The following is a 14,516-nucleotide window of genomic DNA, read 5'->3' as shown; positions in this document are numbered from 1 at the left end:
ACAAATGAATAATATGATATTTAGTTATTGTATATAGTGTAAGAAAGCCGGTCTTGTAAGATACAGATAAGATGTTTTAATGTGCACATAGTCGCGTCATTGTCAATAATCATATTATTACGATTAATAATAATTACAGTTTTTTACATCCCGCGTTTCCTTATTCGACCTATACCCCTACATCTGCTATTCTTACATCTACGATAACTACTGTCTTATTATTATATACGTTAGTTGGCGGAAAAAATAGAAGAGTTCTAGCGCGAGTTCTTAAATTTCTAAAAAAAAAAATATGTTTGAGTCCGTTTATGTCCGATAAAGTCTCATGTAAAATATATTTTCATCCATTTTGCAACAATTTTCTTGAAAAAAAAGTTTCTATCGAGACTGTTCCAATCCTCACGAAATGTTAAGTTATATTGTATATTATATACTAACGTCGTTTCTCGGAGAAAGTTTCGTTTATTTTACGCGTGATCAATAAGGATGGTGGCAGGAGACAAAACACATTTCCTTCACAGATCTGTTTTTATTCTCGTACAATGGAGATTTCAATGAGAACTTCGTAAGCTAATGAAGCTGTTGAAGAGCTTCACGTATCTTAGAGAAAATTTATACGAAGGAGACCGAGGGCTACGTTGATAAGAGTATCACGCGGGTTGGATGCGACGCTCACGTCAACCCCAGTAATTCCAGCCCCAACCGCCATATCCTCGTCCACCCCAGCCTCGACCGCCCCAGTATCCTCCTCTCCAGCCGCCCCCCCATCCTCCCAAACCGTATCCTCTGCCGTAACCTCCCCAGCCACCGTAGTATCTATAATATGGTCGTCCGTATCTGAAATTTTTTATAATCGATTAACAAACTGACGGTAAGTAAAATCGCCGCCTTTTTAATGATTAGCGGCGATTTTTTTTTTTTGAGAAGGTTTAATGTCGGAGTTAAATGCTGAAAGGAAAAGACTGTCAGTCAACTAGAGAGGAAACAAATTGATCTTTTATCTTAAGTAACCTTTCGTTTGTCGTGAATCAGAAGCGTTATATTGATTATTTATAGACGAGAGGAAAGAGCGAGCGTATGAAGGATATCACTTCTGCGCGCAGGTACGATTAGTATCAAGTTATAATTTATAATTGTGATTACGCGCGCAACCTTTGCAAAATAGCAGTAAACATTCTGTACATCTACATTCTGCTTTTTCTGCCTTTATCGTCATTAAATTATCATTTAAAGTGCTGGGAACGTGAAGGAGAAGCATTGAAACACATTGAAATCGAAATACGCGCGCGCGTTTATTTTATTTATTTACTTATCCCGTGAAAATTAAATTTGTCGTGTCGTCCAAGCGGTGGTTTAAGCCTCCATCTCGATATGCAATATTATTTCGGAGAAGCTGCACTTTTCTACGACGGTAAAGTCGGAAGTTTCGCGATGTCGCTCGCAAAAAAAGTAGACGAGGCGCATACGGGCCGCTAAATTATTGCAAATTGATCGGCTGCGGCTCGCTTTAGCGTTAATTGATCATCGAGATGCGCCATTTATGCGCGCGACTAGTTAGAGCGTACGTGCGACGGGATTATGTATGTACGTGCGATTCATGCGCGGACGGGCGAGGGATGTGGTCGCGAATGCGAATGAAGAAACACTGCACCACAAAAGCGCAATATTTTTTCTTAAATGTCCCCCGTTTGCGCGACTGTCATCTTCGCGAACGAGTCGTAAGCGCCCGTGAGCGAGCGGGACGCATACAAAGTACGCGCGAAGTACATAATCGCGGTTGAGTAAGCCCCGATTACGATGGGACGCGTGAACGCCGTTTGACGGTTGTCGTTACAACCATCATACGAAGACGCGTTCCAACTTTAAACGAAGATTCCGAGAGTTATCCAGCTCTCCGGTTATCGGAAAATCCGCGCAAGTTTCCGATCCGCCCTCGATGCTTCCCGCGAAACAGGACTTTTCTTTGTCGCGCGACAGCTTAATTTCGAAGTCTGGTAACTTTAATGAAGGTACAGTGATGGACAGAATGGTTGCGACACTTTTTTTTTAATGAGTTTAAGAACGCGCATTTGGATTCAGGTTGCATTTACAGGACCTGCAGATACGGGCTTCGTCGCAGCTGCAACGAATGGCGGGGCATATGACTTGGGGGAAATATGAATTCACGCACTCGGCATTGTTCTTTTTGCCTCTGCTTCGCAGTGACACGCGACGAATTTTGACATTGGCATTCTGGGAACATCCTAGAAGACGCGTTCGTACGCGTTTCAAAATGTCCAGCTGCAGGTATTTATTGTAATTCACCTTATTTATCTAATTTATCTAAATTGTCTAATGCCCGTTTCTACGCGGGAAAAAAATGTAGCTACCGTAGCTAAAAACTGCATGTGCAATCTAACTAAATTTCAGTTGAAAATTATGCACAGCTAATTTTTAATATTTAGTTGTGGTAGCTAATACTTTGCTACTGTGCCTATTGCATTAGATGCGACGGCAAACTGTTCGCTGTGGCTTGGAAATTTATATAGTTAATGCAGCAACATACTTTTAGCAAATCATGATTAGCTACGGTAGCCAATTACTTTTTTTTTCCGGTGTACCAGTTCGACTTTAATCTCGGTTCGGCTTTCTTTGTATCTTTTTCGAGTTTTACGAATTAGAGGAAGATTTAAGAAGTAATTTGAACCGAGATTAGAGTTGATTTGCATTGGCAGAAACGGGCAGAAGGGTGGCGAGCCTCACGCATTGACGGATTTTCCTGCAGGTAGATCGATGGGACAGGAATAAAAATGACGTGTAACTCACCCCCAGTACGTGGCATCCGCTTCTAGATCGTTGGCATTCGCATCCGGCTGCGGCTCGACCTCACTCTGCACGTTCGGGGGTCCCCCGGTTTCCACGGCGGCGGCGAACGCGAGGAAGGCCGCGAAGAACAACACCTAGAATCAATGAATTCGGTGCGACTCCTTATTATCGTCGACTCTTCGATTCGCGCGGTTGGAAACGAATCTTTTTTACGCAACTTCAACCCGCTCCCGTAATTAGTTTTATCAGTACAACTTGTTACATTGCGGCAAGGAGAATTCGGGAAGTTGGCACTATTTTACATAATTGTTGCGATTTCTTGAGAAATCTTCGATCGATCGCAAATTCGTCGGTCGCTTTCGCCGGGTCCCTTGCGGAAAAGCGACGAGATAATTACTAGAAAATTACTCCAGTAATGATGTACAGTGATTTTCTAGTAATTGTTTCGTTACCTTTTCGTAAGGGACACGATTTGCAATAATAATCCACGACGTAGTATTTGAAATTTTACAGACTTCTAATATTGTAATATAGTAACTAATATAGTAACGTAGTAACAATTTGCATCGATATATTCTGATGATAATCGCGTTATTTGAGTTTTCTGTAGCACTAACTCTTTTCTAACTTCTATTCGATTATTATTATATATTTATAATCCCGGCGGCTCGATTGTCGAAGGTAGTCCGCTCCGAGCGATACCTGAAGCGATTGGTCTCGGACGCGAATTACTCTAATTTAGTTAATCAGACAAGTTAATCGGGCCCGCGACTGACGTTTCGTGCCGTCGAAAAAGAGCGTACACACGCGACGCGCCGAACAAAAAGACAACCAAGAAGAAAGGAAGAGCCCCCGGTCTTCGAGACGACAGTATCGACGTCGAAGATAAGAGGGAATCCGTGCGGACCACTTACGAAATGCAATGGACGCAACATATCGGAGACTGATTCCATTTCGAGTGCAGCAGGCCTTATATACGCGAGCGACCCGGCGCTCGTTTTCGTGTTACGCGGGATACGCACGCACCAACACGCGCACATGGCATTCCGCACACGCCTGTCGTCGGCTACCTGCGGTTTCGCTGCACGCGCTCGCCCGCGCGAGCGAGCGAGCGAGAAAGAGGATCCCGTGCCCCCGAAGGGAGGAGTGTACCAGTTGCGGCACAAAGAGCCGCAAATGGGAATGCCAATGCCGAGTGTTTTCGCGGGATCCCCGGGATTCCGCGGAGGCGCCGAGGACGTGATCCTCGTAAAATCCGAGACGAGCGTAATCCGACCTTGCACGACTTCGCGCACGACTAGCGCACGTTTTCGCAGATTGTTACCCTTCGAATCAACTTGTCTCATTACGATTGATCTTAACATCTTCATTTTTGTTCCCCGAAGTACTCCAGGCCGCAGTGAACACCGAGGGTCAATTACATTGCATTTATGTTACAATTTTTCACTCAATGTAAAAAACACATCCCTAGTAGCACAATATATTGGCGCCATATTGGGAAGTAATGTAAATCTAGTTTTCTCAATGTTGATCCAATGCTGTAAGATGGACGCCTTTTCTTATTTAGCCAATGTGTCTATTTAATATTGCATCAATATTAGACCAATATTGTTATTACACTGTTAAATATTGGCCAATGCACTTCTAATAAATCTAATATTATGTATTGGCTTTACGTTGAACAATATTGGCCAGTGCACTTCTAATATAACCTGGGGCAATGTTTAGCCAATGCACTGTACCACTAGGGATGTATTATATTACATTTACGTTGTTGAGTGAGAAATGGCAACGCATACGCAACGTAATTGATGCTCACTCAACACTGTAAAAGACACATGTGTTATATTGCATTTACATTGTTAAATGAGAAATTGTAACGTAAATGCAATGTAACTGATGCTCACTCAACAATGTAAAAGACACATATCTTGTATTACATTTACATTCTTAAGTGAGAAATTGTAACGTAAATGCAATGTAATCGATGCTCGGTGTTCACTGGGATACCAGTCTCTTTATTTCGAAGGAGATGGAGAAGAAGAAGAATCCCGTCCGTTTTTATTTCGCAAAAACAACTGAAAACGTTGACAATTTGGTGCCGGGTCCAAAATTAATAGAACTGCGTTAATTTCTTAGCATAAAAAGTGGAAACAAGATCCGTCTGGAGATAGAGACTTAATGAAGAATATATCTTCAACGTATTCAGAGGCACGGCCGGTGTCGAAAAATAGCTAATACTTTTTTCGGTGGCTGCGAACAATTTGATGCTTCGTAGGATAATTTGTTTTTTTTTGTCATAAGAAATGAATGCATTTCGACGATCATTAAAGCTTGATTATTAAATGTTCGATTGGCTCTGGTCTCTCGCAAAAATTCAGCAGGCAATAATCCGTACATTCGGACGGGCGCGCATATACTATTACTTTCGGAAGACACGTTATCGCGACTTTTACTTTGCAATTCAGATCACACATAGTCAAACAATTAGTCACTCTTATCTCGGGATTTGCGCGAGAAAAACGAGCCATTCATATATATTTAGCACGCGTCTAATTGTGTGTATAATGATACTTCTCGGTATCCCTTCATCGGCGGAGAAGAGATTCTGAGAAGGCACGCTCTGATCGCCGGACTAGAATCGCATTTTGCTGGCCCAGCTTTTCGAAGAGCCATTTAGGTGCATTAGGGGGATGACGACCGGCTGCCTGAAGATCATAATTCTTGGTATCCTATACGTCGTTTTTATACACAAAATACAATCTGGGGATTGAAAAGTAATGGCCGACCTCTTGCAGTGGTCTTTTGGATTAGAACGCTGGGTCGTTCAGTGGCGCGATTAATCATCGTCATTATCATCCAACGGCGACTGATATTATATTTGACACGATTGATACGTGTTTATGCTCTAATCATAGAAACTTTTACAATTGTCTTAATCTTATTAACTATTAACATTGAAATGAATATTAAGAAAAAGATTGAAAGATAACACTTTGTACTCCTAAATACGTAACGAAAGGTAAATTTCAAGATTACTTTTGATACAATGGCGTTAATTTGGCAACACCCCTGACCTAGAAATTGCGCAATAGCTTTATGTCTTATTTACGTGGAGCTCGGACTTTTGTTCGTAGGTCCTGTTGTTTTTTTATGCCTTTCAAAAGAGAATTTATGAAAAGTCGGCTGTTAAGAAAAGAATGGCGTTGCCGCAAGGTTAATATTATGCATTTTTTGTCTTAAGCTATAAACGTTCTTGTTATATTTACATTTTTATCGTAAGCGGTGACATAACCGGTCCGGTATCCTTATGGTTAAATTGAAAATTTGGTGGAGGCAGAACGAACCACCGCGGATATACCTCAGTCACGTTTTAAGTAGAGTATGCGGAATTGTTGAAAGGACGTGGACTTATATAAGCGAATTTAAATTCTTATGCGTGTCGCATAAAGAGAATTTCACGTAACGACAAACATTTCGGGAACATTCTGACGCTCGTATCGTAATTTTTCAAATTGCCTGAGCATGTACTTTGCACTTGAGAATAATTGGGAGACTCGAGACAGTAGATAAAATTAACTATCAGCATATTAAATACTCAGATATAATCGTACAAAACAATCAAGTATATAATACAGCAGATTCAGCATTCTTTTATTAGCAGAATAGTAGAAAATTCGCTCTGACAAATGATAATTTTAATACTGTTAAGTGATTATAAGAGAAAGAGAAATGAAAGACATCACAAATTTCTTCTTATCTCAATTGAAACGCATTCTGTGAAAGAAAATCTATAGAGATACGAGAGTTTCTGTTTCGTATCACCAATGTCTCGAAGTTTTAAGGATTCGATACAAAACATTCTTATCAATATTTAATATTTTTGTTTTCCTTGTATGTTAATAATAAGATTAATTCGAGGGGAGGGATTTAATTGAACCTTGATCAACCGGTCTTATAAGGAAAAAGTTTTACGCATATTTGCAACTACGGAGATATTATCGATTCCCCTGGATGCTGTGCCATTAAAAAGATGCTGCCGTCGCCCGCATTTCCGCTCGTCACCTTAATTAACAAACGCGCACTACACCTTTCCATCACCGAGGGAATGTAAATTAGAACGTGTCCTGGAGACAGGAGTGCATTACTGACCATCAACCTTCTCATTAACCCATCGGTCCATTAAGTCGAAGTGATTCTCTGTACCAACTATTAATTGTCCCTACAATTAGCGTCCGACTCAGAGCGGTGTTTTCTTTTTACAAAAATCCGCACGTCTAAACAAAGTTACTTCTCGTTTTGTAAAATAAATTCGGCAGAAGACTTAAGTTAAAATGAGATTACTAAAACTTTCAAGGGAAGAACATCCTGGATTTGTTCTTTTACGTATTTAAGAAAAATCCAGTATCAATCTGGATCTCAATCAATAAATTATAGACATTCTAGATCTATATAATAGACTTCCCAGTAAACGTCGAGCGTCAGTTACATTGCATTTATGTTATAATTTCTCACTCGTGTGTTATATTACATTGACATTGTTGAGTGAGAAATTGTAACATAAATGCAATGTAACTGACGCTCGGTGTTTATTGGATTATATTTCTAAGAAATGTTTTAATTATATAAAAACGCGGTTTGTTTCATGCAACTCTTCTCCTTCTATACATTTACTTTCGTGCGCTCAACCCTACAATTATCAGTTGGCTCCGGCGAGGTATCCGTCTACTTGCGAGGATCACCAGCCCGACGGGGTATTCCCACGAAGTGCATCAAACGGGTGTCTGTTGGTTGGCTGTAAAGATTTTTTGAAAACGAGCGACCGGCCTGCCTTGAGCGGACTCCTCGTTGTTGTCGCCGTCGCCGCTGCCGCCGCCGTCGTTGTCATCGTCATCGTCGTCGTCGTCGTCGTCGTCGTGGTGGTGCGTGTCCCTCCGTGATCGGTCCCGACCGATTTGCGAAAAGGTGGAGGGACGGCGAACGCATGCGGTGATCGCAGCGCAAAAAGACATACGTCTTTCCCAGCCGGCACGCGGGGAAGAATCGTTGACCGCGGCTCCTCCAGCCAAGGCCAGGCATCACCTTTTTTTCTCCCGCCCCTCCCTCTTCGCTGCGACTTGGAGCGGAGCTACAGTGACCATGGTCCGAGTCCCATCACCCAGCCTCTTTGTTATCGCTCGGACGCGAACGCGTTCCGCAGACGCGGTAGAAATAAATAAGACTAGGGACGGGGATATTTTCTCTCAAGTGCGCTTGTGTAGTAGATCCAGTATAGACGTATTCGAACGAGACGTGCCTGGTATACATATATCAATCATTAGCTAGATAGAGTTATGCGTAAATAGATTTGTCATAGATAGACCTTGCAAAAATATAATAGGTTCACTGTTCACAGCAGTTTCATCGAGAGTAGGTTTTCAAAGTTCTTTATTGTTCATTTTATTTACAGTACTATTCGCTTACGTACAGTACTATATCATATGAGGTAACTGACGGTTGCGTACAGGTACTGCGTGCGATAGATACATGACTAACTATAAATAAAATTTGTGTAAAATTTCAACATTGTGTTCGTTATTGTAATTTTTGTTAAAAATACTTTTCAAAATCACCTCTTGGCACAATCGTTCAAATATTAAAATAGAGATAATTAAGAATGAGTGACAAACGTAAAAAAATATCTCAATACTTTTCCAATCTGTGTTCCTACTAATTATAAACTAACATTATGTTTTCTATCTATATTATATGCATATTATATAGTACACAGTCTTATCAAAATTAGATTTAAAGCGCTTGCATAAACTTGCATAAAATTAGATTTTTAATTCCATTCTAATTTTATACAAGTATCCGGTTTATGTGTTAGATGTTATGTCTCTCCTATAATCATGTTAAAAGCCGTCTATTACATAAAACTGTTCCTACCTCAATATAATATAAGAGAGAGATACCACATCATATCAGTTCGCGTGCCATAATCATACGAAATCTCCTTGTATGAGACTGCACTCTTACCAGAATCAGATTAGTGTACATACTTATATATGTTCAATTAATCTAGGCATCTTTCAATATGCATCATCAAATCTGCTAAATTCTGAAATGGCATCGCGCATTTTGGACATACCGTCATGACGTGGCTCTGTAATTAAGTAATAAATGTTTGTATACTGTTATAGTATGCTTTTGCGATATCACATCGCACTTCGGTAAATTGAATCGATCCTTTATATAAAAGAATCGGGAAATTGAATCGATCCTTTATATAAAAGAAAAAGACACGAATAATAATCTTTTCTTCACCAGTTGATAAATAATCGTAAATTAATATTATTCGACACTACTGGCTATAATTTAATTAGAGAAAACTTACATTTATTGCAATAAATATTGATTCAATGTTCGAATTAGTGAGATGCTCGTCACGATATAAGGTAGGTCCAGGTTTAAACTCTGGCTGAGAACAAAACTTTATCGCAATAAGTTTTCTCTAATTTAATTATAGCCAGTAGTGTCGAATATTAATTTTCGGGGAAAAAATTGTATAGGGCTGTGACAAATGTTGAGCCGATTCCATAAATTCTATTCGTGTATGTATATGTTTCGTGTATTTAAAAAGTGATAAATAATTGTACAATACAATTAAATAATAACTACATAATACTGATATCATGAGAAAATAAAAAGAGGAACTCTGTATTGAAAAAAAAGTTTATCATATAAAAATGCATATATGTAATACTTAATTTCTTTACAATTTTGCAACTTAAAACAGTTTCTTCTAGCAAACGGAACGAAAAATACCAATTGAGAAAGTCACTAAACACTAAAGTTAATCCTGGATTATCACCATCTGCTTATAGCTCAATGTAATCACATTTTTTAGAACAGTCAGCGAATTATTCTTTTCAAGAATTGTATGTAAAACATAATAGTGAATATTAAAATTAAAATTTATTACATACGGTAAATTTGGGATAAAATTGATAAAACATGTCTAAATTTAGTCTACTAAATCATATACATATACGTATATGATTCACTAACAATAAGTAAGTTTTGAGCAATTGTGAAGTGTACATATAGCTTATAATAATCCAATAAAAAGCATCACTGTAACCTTGAGAGTAGAGAGAAGAAAAGAGAAAGAGAAGAATCGAGGAATAAAGTAGCTAACTTAGCAGTACCAACTATACTGAAAGTGTTGCATACAATTATAGAATTAAAGAGAAATACTTTAAAAAATTGAACTTATTTATATATTTACGTGTCTATCAATTTTGAAATCAATTTAAATACTCATTTTATTTAATTCAAATTACGCGAAAACAGTTTTGATAAGAACTGTCGATACTTCTCTCGCCTAGTGGCGTTATCATCTCTTTCATGCCTCTCGTATTTGTCACCGCTCTAGTGGTAATAAAAAGCAGGAGATGTCATTTTTATTTTTAGATAAAAACGTCATGGCATAATGAATTTAAACTTACTTGATGTTCAGACGTAAGGCTTGGCTTACCGCTGGAATTTGTAATGCTAGCAGATTCCTGTAACTGCTTGTTAAACTCTATTTGCTTTAGCAATTCTGTATCCAATTTATTCTTTTCTTCTAGCAATGCTTCCTTCAACTTCTTCTCCTCTTGAAAGTCTTCTTCATAGAGCGATAATTGCGCTCTTAATAAATGTATTTCTTCTGCCTACAAAGTATCATGAAAATAATGAAATTTAAGATGTAATACATGTATAGATTTTGCATGTGTACTTTAAATTAAGGAAAAATTCACTCACACTTTGTGTGGTTTGCTCCAATATACTTTGATATTCTATATTCTTCTCTTTGAGCTTCTGTTGCAAGCTACTTGTCTCGTTCAGCAATTGTTCACAACGAGCTTGCAATATCTTTTTCTCGTTTTGCAGATCTCTTTCGCAATTTTCATATAATTGACTTTGGTGATCAAGTGATATTTTTTCTTCACTTAAAGAGGTTATCTCTTGCTTCAAGAGTCTTTTTTCATTATGCAATGATACACGTTCCACGTCCAAACTCTTTTTTTCGTCTTCGAGAGACTTTTTCTCTCTCTCTAGACTATCTTTCTCTTGATCAAAAATTCTTTTCTCCGATTCAAATAATTGCTGTTCGTGTTTAATCTGCTCCACTTGTTCTAATGTTTGGGAATTCTCGAGGGCGCTAATATCATTTAAGACATTTAATTTCGTATTCTCGTTAATAGTTATTTCCAATTCGTACACAATAGAATTGTAATCAGAGAATATCTTTTGGAATTGGTTCTGTGATTTAATTAATATCTGTCTATCAGTGATCATTTTTACTTGCTCGTCAGCTAATTGTTTGCAACAATGACACAATTTGTCTTCATACTGCATATTAGATTTATCAAGTCTAAAAATATCTGTCATTTCTCTCAAACACTTTTCCATGACAGCAAAGCGTTCTATTTGTGTTGTAAAACATTCAGTTAATTCATGCAACATGTCGTTGTATTGCTTCAAATTTTGTACCAATTTCTGACGGTTTAAATTTGACGGTGTTTCTGATAAATCTAATTTAAGTGGAGTAAAAACCTGCAAAATTCAAAAGACAATTCAATTTTAGTCTTTAATTACCTAAAAATATTTTAGTGAAAATTTGTTTAAAGAAACATACACATTGCAGCTTCTGTTCAAGTAGATCAATGGATTTTTTCAGGCAATCAATTTCCTGGTCCTTTGCGGAACACATCTTCGAATATTTCAGAATTTCCATAGATTTTACATCATTTGCACTGTCGTTGCAACTTAACGACTTCATTGCCGACTCTAATTCCTTTTCCACTATTACTTGTTGCAGGTTTTGTTGTATATCCTCTTCGTCAAACTCTTCGGGCATTGCAGATGTTGTACATTCTTTACATTTTTTAATGGCCATCTGTGATGTTGTGTCTGTTAGTTTGGACATTTTTTGCTCAGGTTCTGCTCGACTGGTGGACGCACTATTAATATCAGACTCAGAAATGGCAATCGCCTGGAAAAAGTAAAATGTACAATGAAATTATGCGCAACATATATATTACATATATATTACATTTCTATTTATACCCTATATTCTATATCTTCGGCATTTTGCGAACGCCAGAGTGTAGTCTTCAGCTCCGCATTTTCCTGCTTGAGATGGTTTACAAGCTCTTTGGTTTCCTCAAACTTCTGCTTATGATTTTGATGAACCTTAGTCACTTCCTCTTGCCACATTGTCAGGGTGTTAAACTGATGCTTCATAGATTCGTTGTTCTGCCTCAAGGTTTCCTTCAATTTCACATTTTCTTGCAACATTTCCGTCAATCTGCACTGCATCTCGGTTGGGCTCAGCAACGACACCATTGTCTGGTAGTCCTACGAGTAAAAATATTTTTATTATTGTCCCATTTCAAACAGGTAATTGTGAGATAAGATCAAATTGCGAATGTACGTACGATTGACATGCCCTTCTGTTGGATATCAACATAGGAAGCTAACAAGGAAGCTTGAGCCTCTACCGAATCTTTACCAAGCACTACAAAAGACAGGCTGTCCTCCTCATTGGCACTGACGTTGGACGAATTTAACACTGTAGTAACAGGCCCGTCCAACTTAAATAAAGGTTTCTTATCCTCCGCCCTGGTGTCCGCTTTCGGATCTTCAGACCGAGCTGGATCCATATTCTGATCGAGATGGTCTGGTCGATCTTGTGCAGCAATTAAAAACCACCGACAAAGCGTCTAGAACTGGAAAAGTAATTATTATTCTCCAGCAGTACCGAGTGATGTATCAGATGAACCGAGTAGAGCGCTACAGGATAAAACTGCAAGTTTTTGGCCGGCATTCATAGTCAGATCTTATATTCAAGACTGTCTTAAGATCATATTTAGATACTCCGTGGCCAATGAATTGTTCCATACAGCATGTTTAGATAAATTCAAGGTGGTCTTGAACATAAGACCTGATTATGAATACCGGTCTTTAACAATGCGACAAATGACTGGATATCCTGAAATCTCTTTCTTTTTAATTAACATCGATGTGAGGTATCGTGAGATATGTAGACTTATAACAGTTTTGTACGAATAAAGTCGTACCTATCAGAGTCGGATCGCGTTAGATAATTTCTCTGAAACTTGCATAATTCTTTTCCTCCTCTACAGAGACGCCTTTTTTCCCCCTCTATTTGGCGTGAAACTTGCACAAGATTCGATTGAGGTTAGGTGAAAGCTTTTACGAGACGAATAATCTTGGCGCTGCGTTAACAAATTCACGTCAAAATCGTGGCCATTCTCCCCGAATTAGATTGCATTTCTGCAGCGCTACGTCAGAGGCGTATTCTTAGATTGTTATAAACTAATGTACACGGCGTAGTTACCGTGTGTTTACGGCATTCAGGATATATCGGTGACATGCAATACACATAGCAAAGCGCTATTTTGTCGATCGCGCAGTTGTTTGCGCAAGTCGAGACGAGGGTACAGTTAAAAAGGGAAAAACATACATTGCGTAACATTGGATTAACGTGAAGCCTGGATACACACCTACAAACGCACGCCGAACGAACAATGCGATTACGATGGGTTATGGTATTAGATAGTATTAGATAGTATTAGATACTTGAAGTGTTACATATATGGGTTATTGCGAAGAGGAGTGAACAGCAGCGAATCGAACATTCTGTTCGCATTTGCTTCGGCGTATACGTCGTGCCGAATTATAACATCAAATGTTCGCGTTTGCTGTTCGTTCGGCGTTTGTTTCGTAGACGTATAACCAGCTTAAAATACGACTACCGATTAGCCCGAATTGATTGAGAGCAATTGAGGGCGCGGGGAAACGATTTGACAATACGAGAAAGTTAAATTTAGACTCACCGTTATGATTGAGGTATTTACAGTCGCGTGAAGACGCGTGTGGCTCGCCGCTGGAAGACAGGACGAGTGGACGGAGCGGACGCGTCTATTTGCGACCTGTTTCTGGAATTTTCTCTCGTTTTCCTCTTCTTCTCTTTTATTGGCTCCTGGATCCTAGTCGGCTCCAGTACTGCCGAAACTATTCTCTCGTTTCCGTCTGATCTAAACAGGGACCGATACTACGTCATTTCAAGTGTAGAAAGTACATAATGCGGATAATATATGTATATATGTTTATAGATAACGGAATGTATTTAATAAATGAAGGTGCATGACACATTTCGACAATACATAATTCATCGTTGATACATTTTCTAGAAAATCGTTTTTTCAAACCTTAGAAAGGTCCGAATTGTTGTAGCGATGTAGCAACGGTCGGTAAAGCTCAAATGTCGATAATTATTAAATTAATACAAAAAAAAATTTAATTTACTATTAAAAAATTGCAAGTGTCAAAATTGTAATAATATGTATATATTTGATATTTGCACTGCGATACATATTTCTTTCGTGGTGAACTTTAATTATCGGCGATTCCTACATTGCAGGCAATCGGTAATTTATCTTACGGTATTATCGGCATTAGATAAGTTACGTTAGATAATTTAAACATGGTGCATTGACAGAGAGAAACCTGAGAGCGGCCAACTTGCACAGTGATACAAATGAAAAGCATGATTCAAATATATCTAAGCTATTGTCTAAGGCTGCGGTCAAACTGCCGCTATAAGTGCTTCGAAGTGTTCTTCTTTTCCTTTCTTTCAATAAAGATAAAAGGAGAAG

General features: G+C 38.6%; 2 protein-coding genes across 3 annotated transcripts; both read right to left on the bottom strand.

Moving 5' to 3' along the window:
- Positions 1-509: 509 nt before the first annotated feature.
- Positions 510-4,410, bottom strand: LOC105568546. The gene is made up of 3 exons (XM_012024289.1): positions 3,720-4,410; positions 2,806-2,939; positions 510-837 (listed from the first exon to the last, which is right to left on the bottom strand). Exons 1-3 carry the CDS (start codon positions 4,173-4,175, stop codon positions 678-680), a joined length of 750 nt encoding a protein of 249 aa, XP_011879679.1. The 5' UTR covers positions 4,176-4,410; the 3' UTR covers positions 510-677.
- Positions 4,411-8,215: 3,805 nt separating this feature from the next.
- Positions 8,216-13,991, bottom strand: LOC105568545 (optineurin). Of its 2 annotated transcripts, XM_012024288.1 has the most exons (8): positions 13,695-13,991; positions 12,915-13,073; positions 12,273-12,563; positions 11,902-12,192; positions 11,471-11,827; positions 10,594-11,388; positions 10,296-10,502; positions 8,216-8,950 (listed from the first exon to the last, which is right to left on the bottom strand). In XM_012024288.1, the coding sequence occupies exons 3-8, from the start codon at positions 12,495-12,497 to the stop codon at positions 8,861-8,863; spliced, it is 1,965 nt and encodes a 654-aa protein (XP_011879678.1). In that variant the 5' UTR covers positions 12,498-12,563; positions 12,915-13,073; positions 13,695-13,991; the 3' UTR covers positions 8,216-8,860. The 2 variants fall into 2 exon arrangements, with proteins under 2 accessions (XP_011879678.1, XP_011879677.1); XM_012024287.1 differs by lacking the exon at positions 12,915-13,073.
- Between the last annotated feature and the right edge of the window lie 525 nt (positions 13,992-14,516).

The sequence above is a fragment of the Vollenhovia emeryi genome, unplaced genomic scaffold, assembly GCF_000949405.1.
Source record: "Vollenhovia emeryi isolate VEMERY1.0 unplaced genomic scaffold, V.emery_V1.0 DF939128.1, whole genome shotgun sequence".
NCBI classification, from domain to species: domain Eukaryota; kingdom Metazoa; phylum Arthropoda; class Insecta; order Hymenoptera; family Formicidae; genus Vollenhovia; species Vollenhovia emeryi.
This window is presented reverse-complemented; position numbering and strand designations above follow the sequence as displayed.

Bases quoted from the DNA above. Each gene is read 5' to 3' on its own strand.
- LOC105568546 (XM_012024289.1), bottom strand. From the start codon at position 4,175: ATGAAGATGTTAAGATCAATCGTAATGAGACAAGTTGATTCGAAGGGT. The intron at 2,940-3,719 runs GTAAGTGGTCCG...CATTGATTCTAG, and splicing joins TGTTGCGTCCATTGCATTTC to GTGTTGTTCTTCGCGGCCTT. The intron at 838-2,805 runs GTGAGTTACACG...AAAAAATTTCAG, and splicing joins GCGGATGCCACGTACTGGGG to ATACGGACGACCATATTATA.
- LOC105568545 (XM_012024288.1), bottom strand. From the start codon at position 12,497: ATGGATCCAGCTCGGTCTGAAGATCCGAAAGCGGACACCAGGGCGGAG. The intron at 11,828-11,901 runs GTATAAATAGAA...TACTTTTTCCAG, and splicing joins CCGAAGATATAGAATATAGG to GCGATTGCCATTTCTGAGTC. The intron at 8,951-10,295 runs GTAAGTTTAAAT...ACTTAATTACAG, and splicing joins GCCTTACGTCTGAACATCAA to AGCCACGTCATGACGGTATG.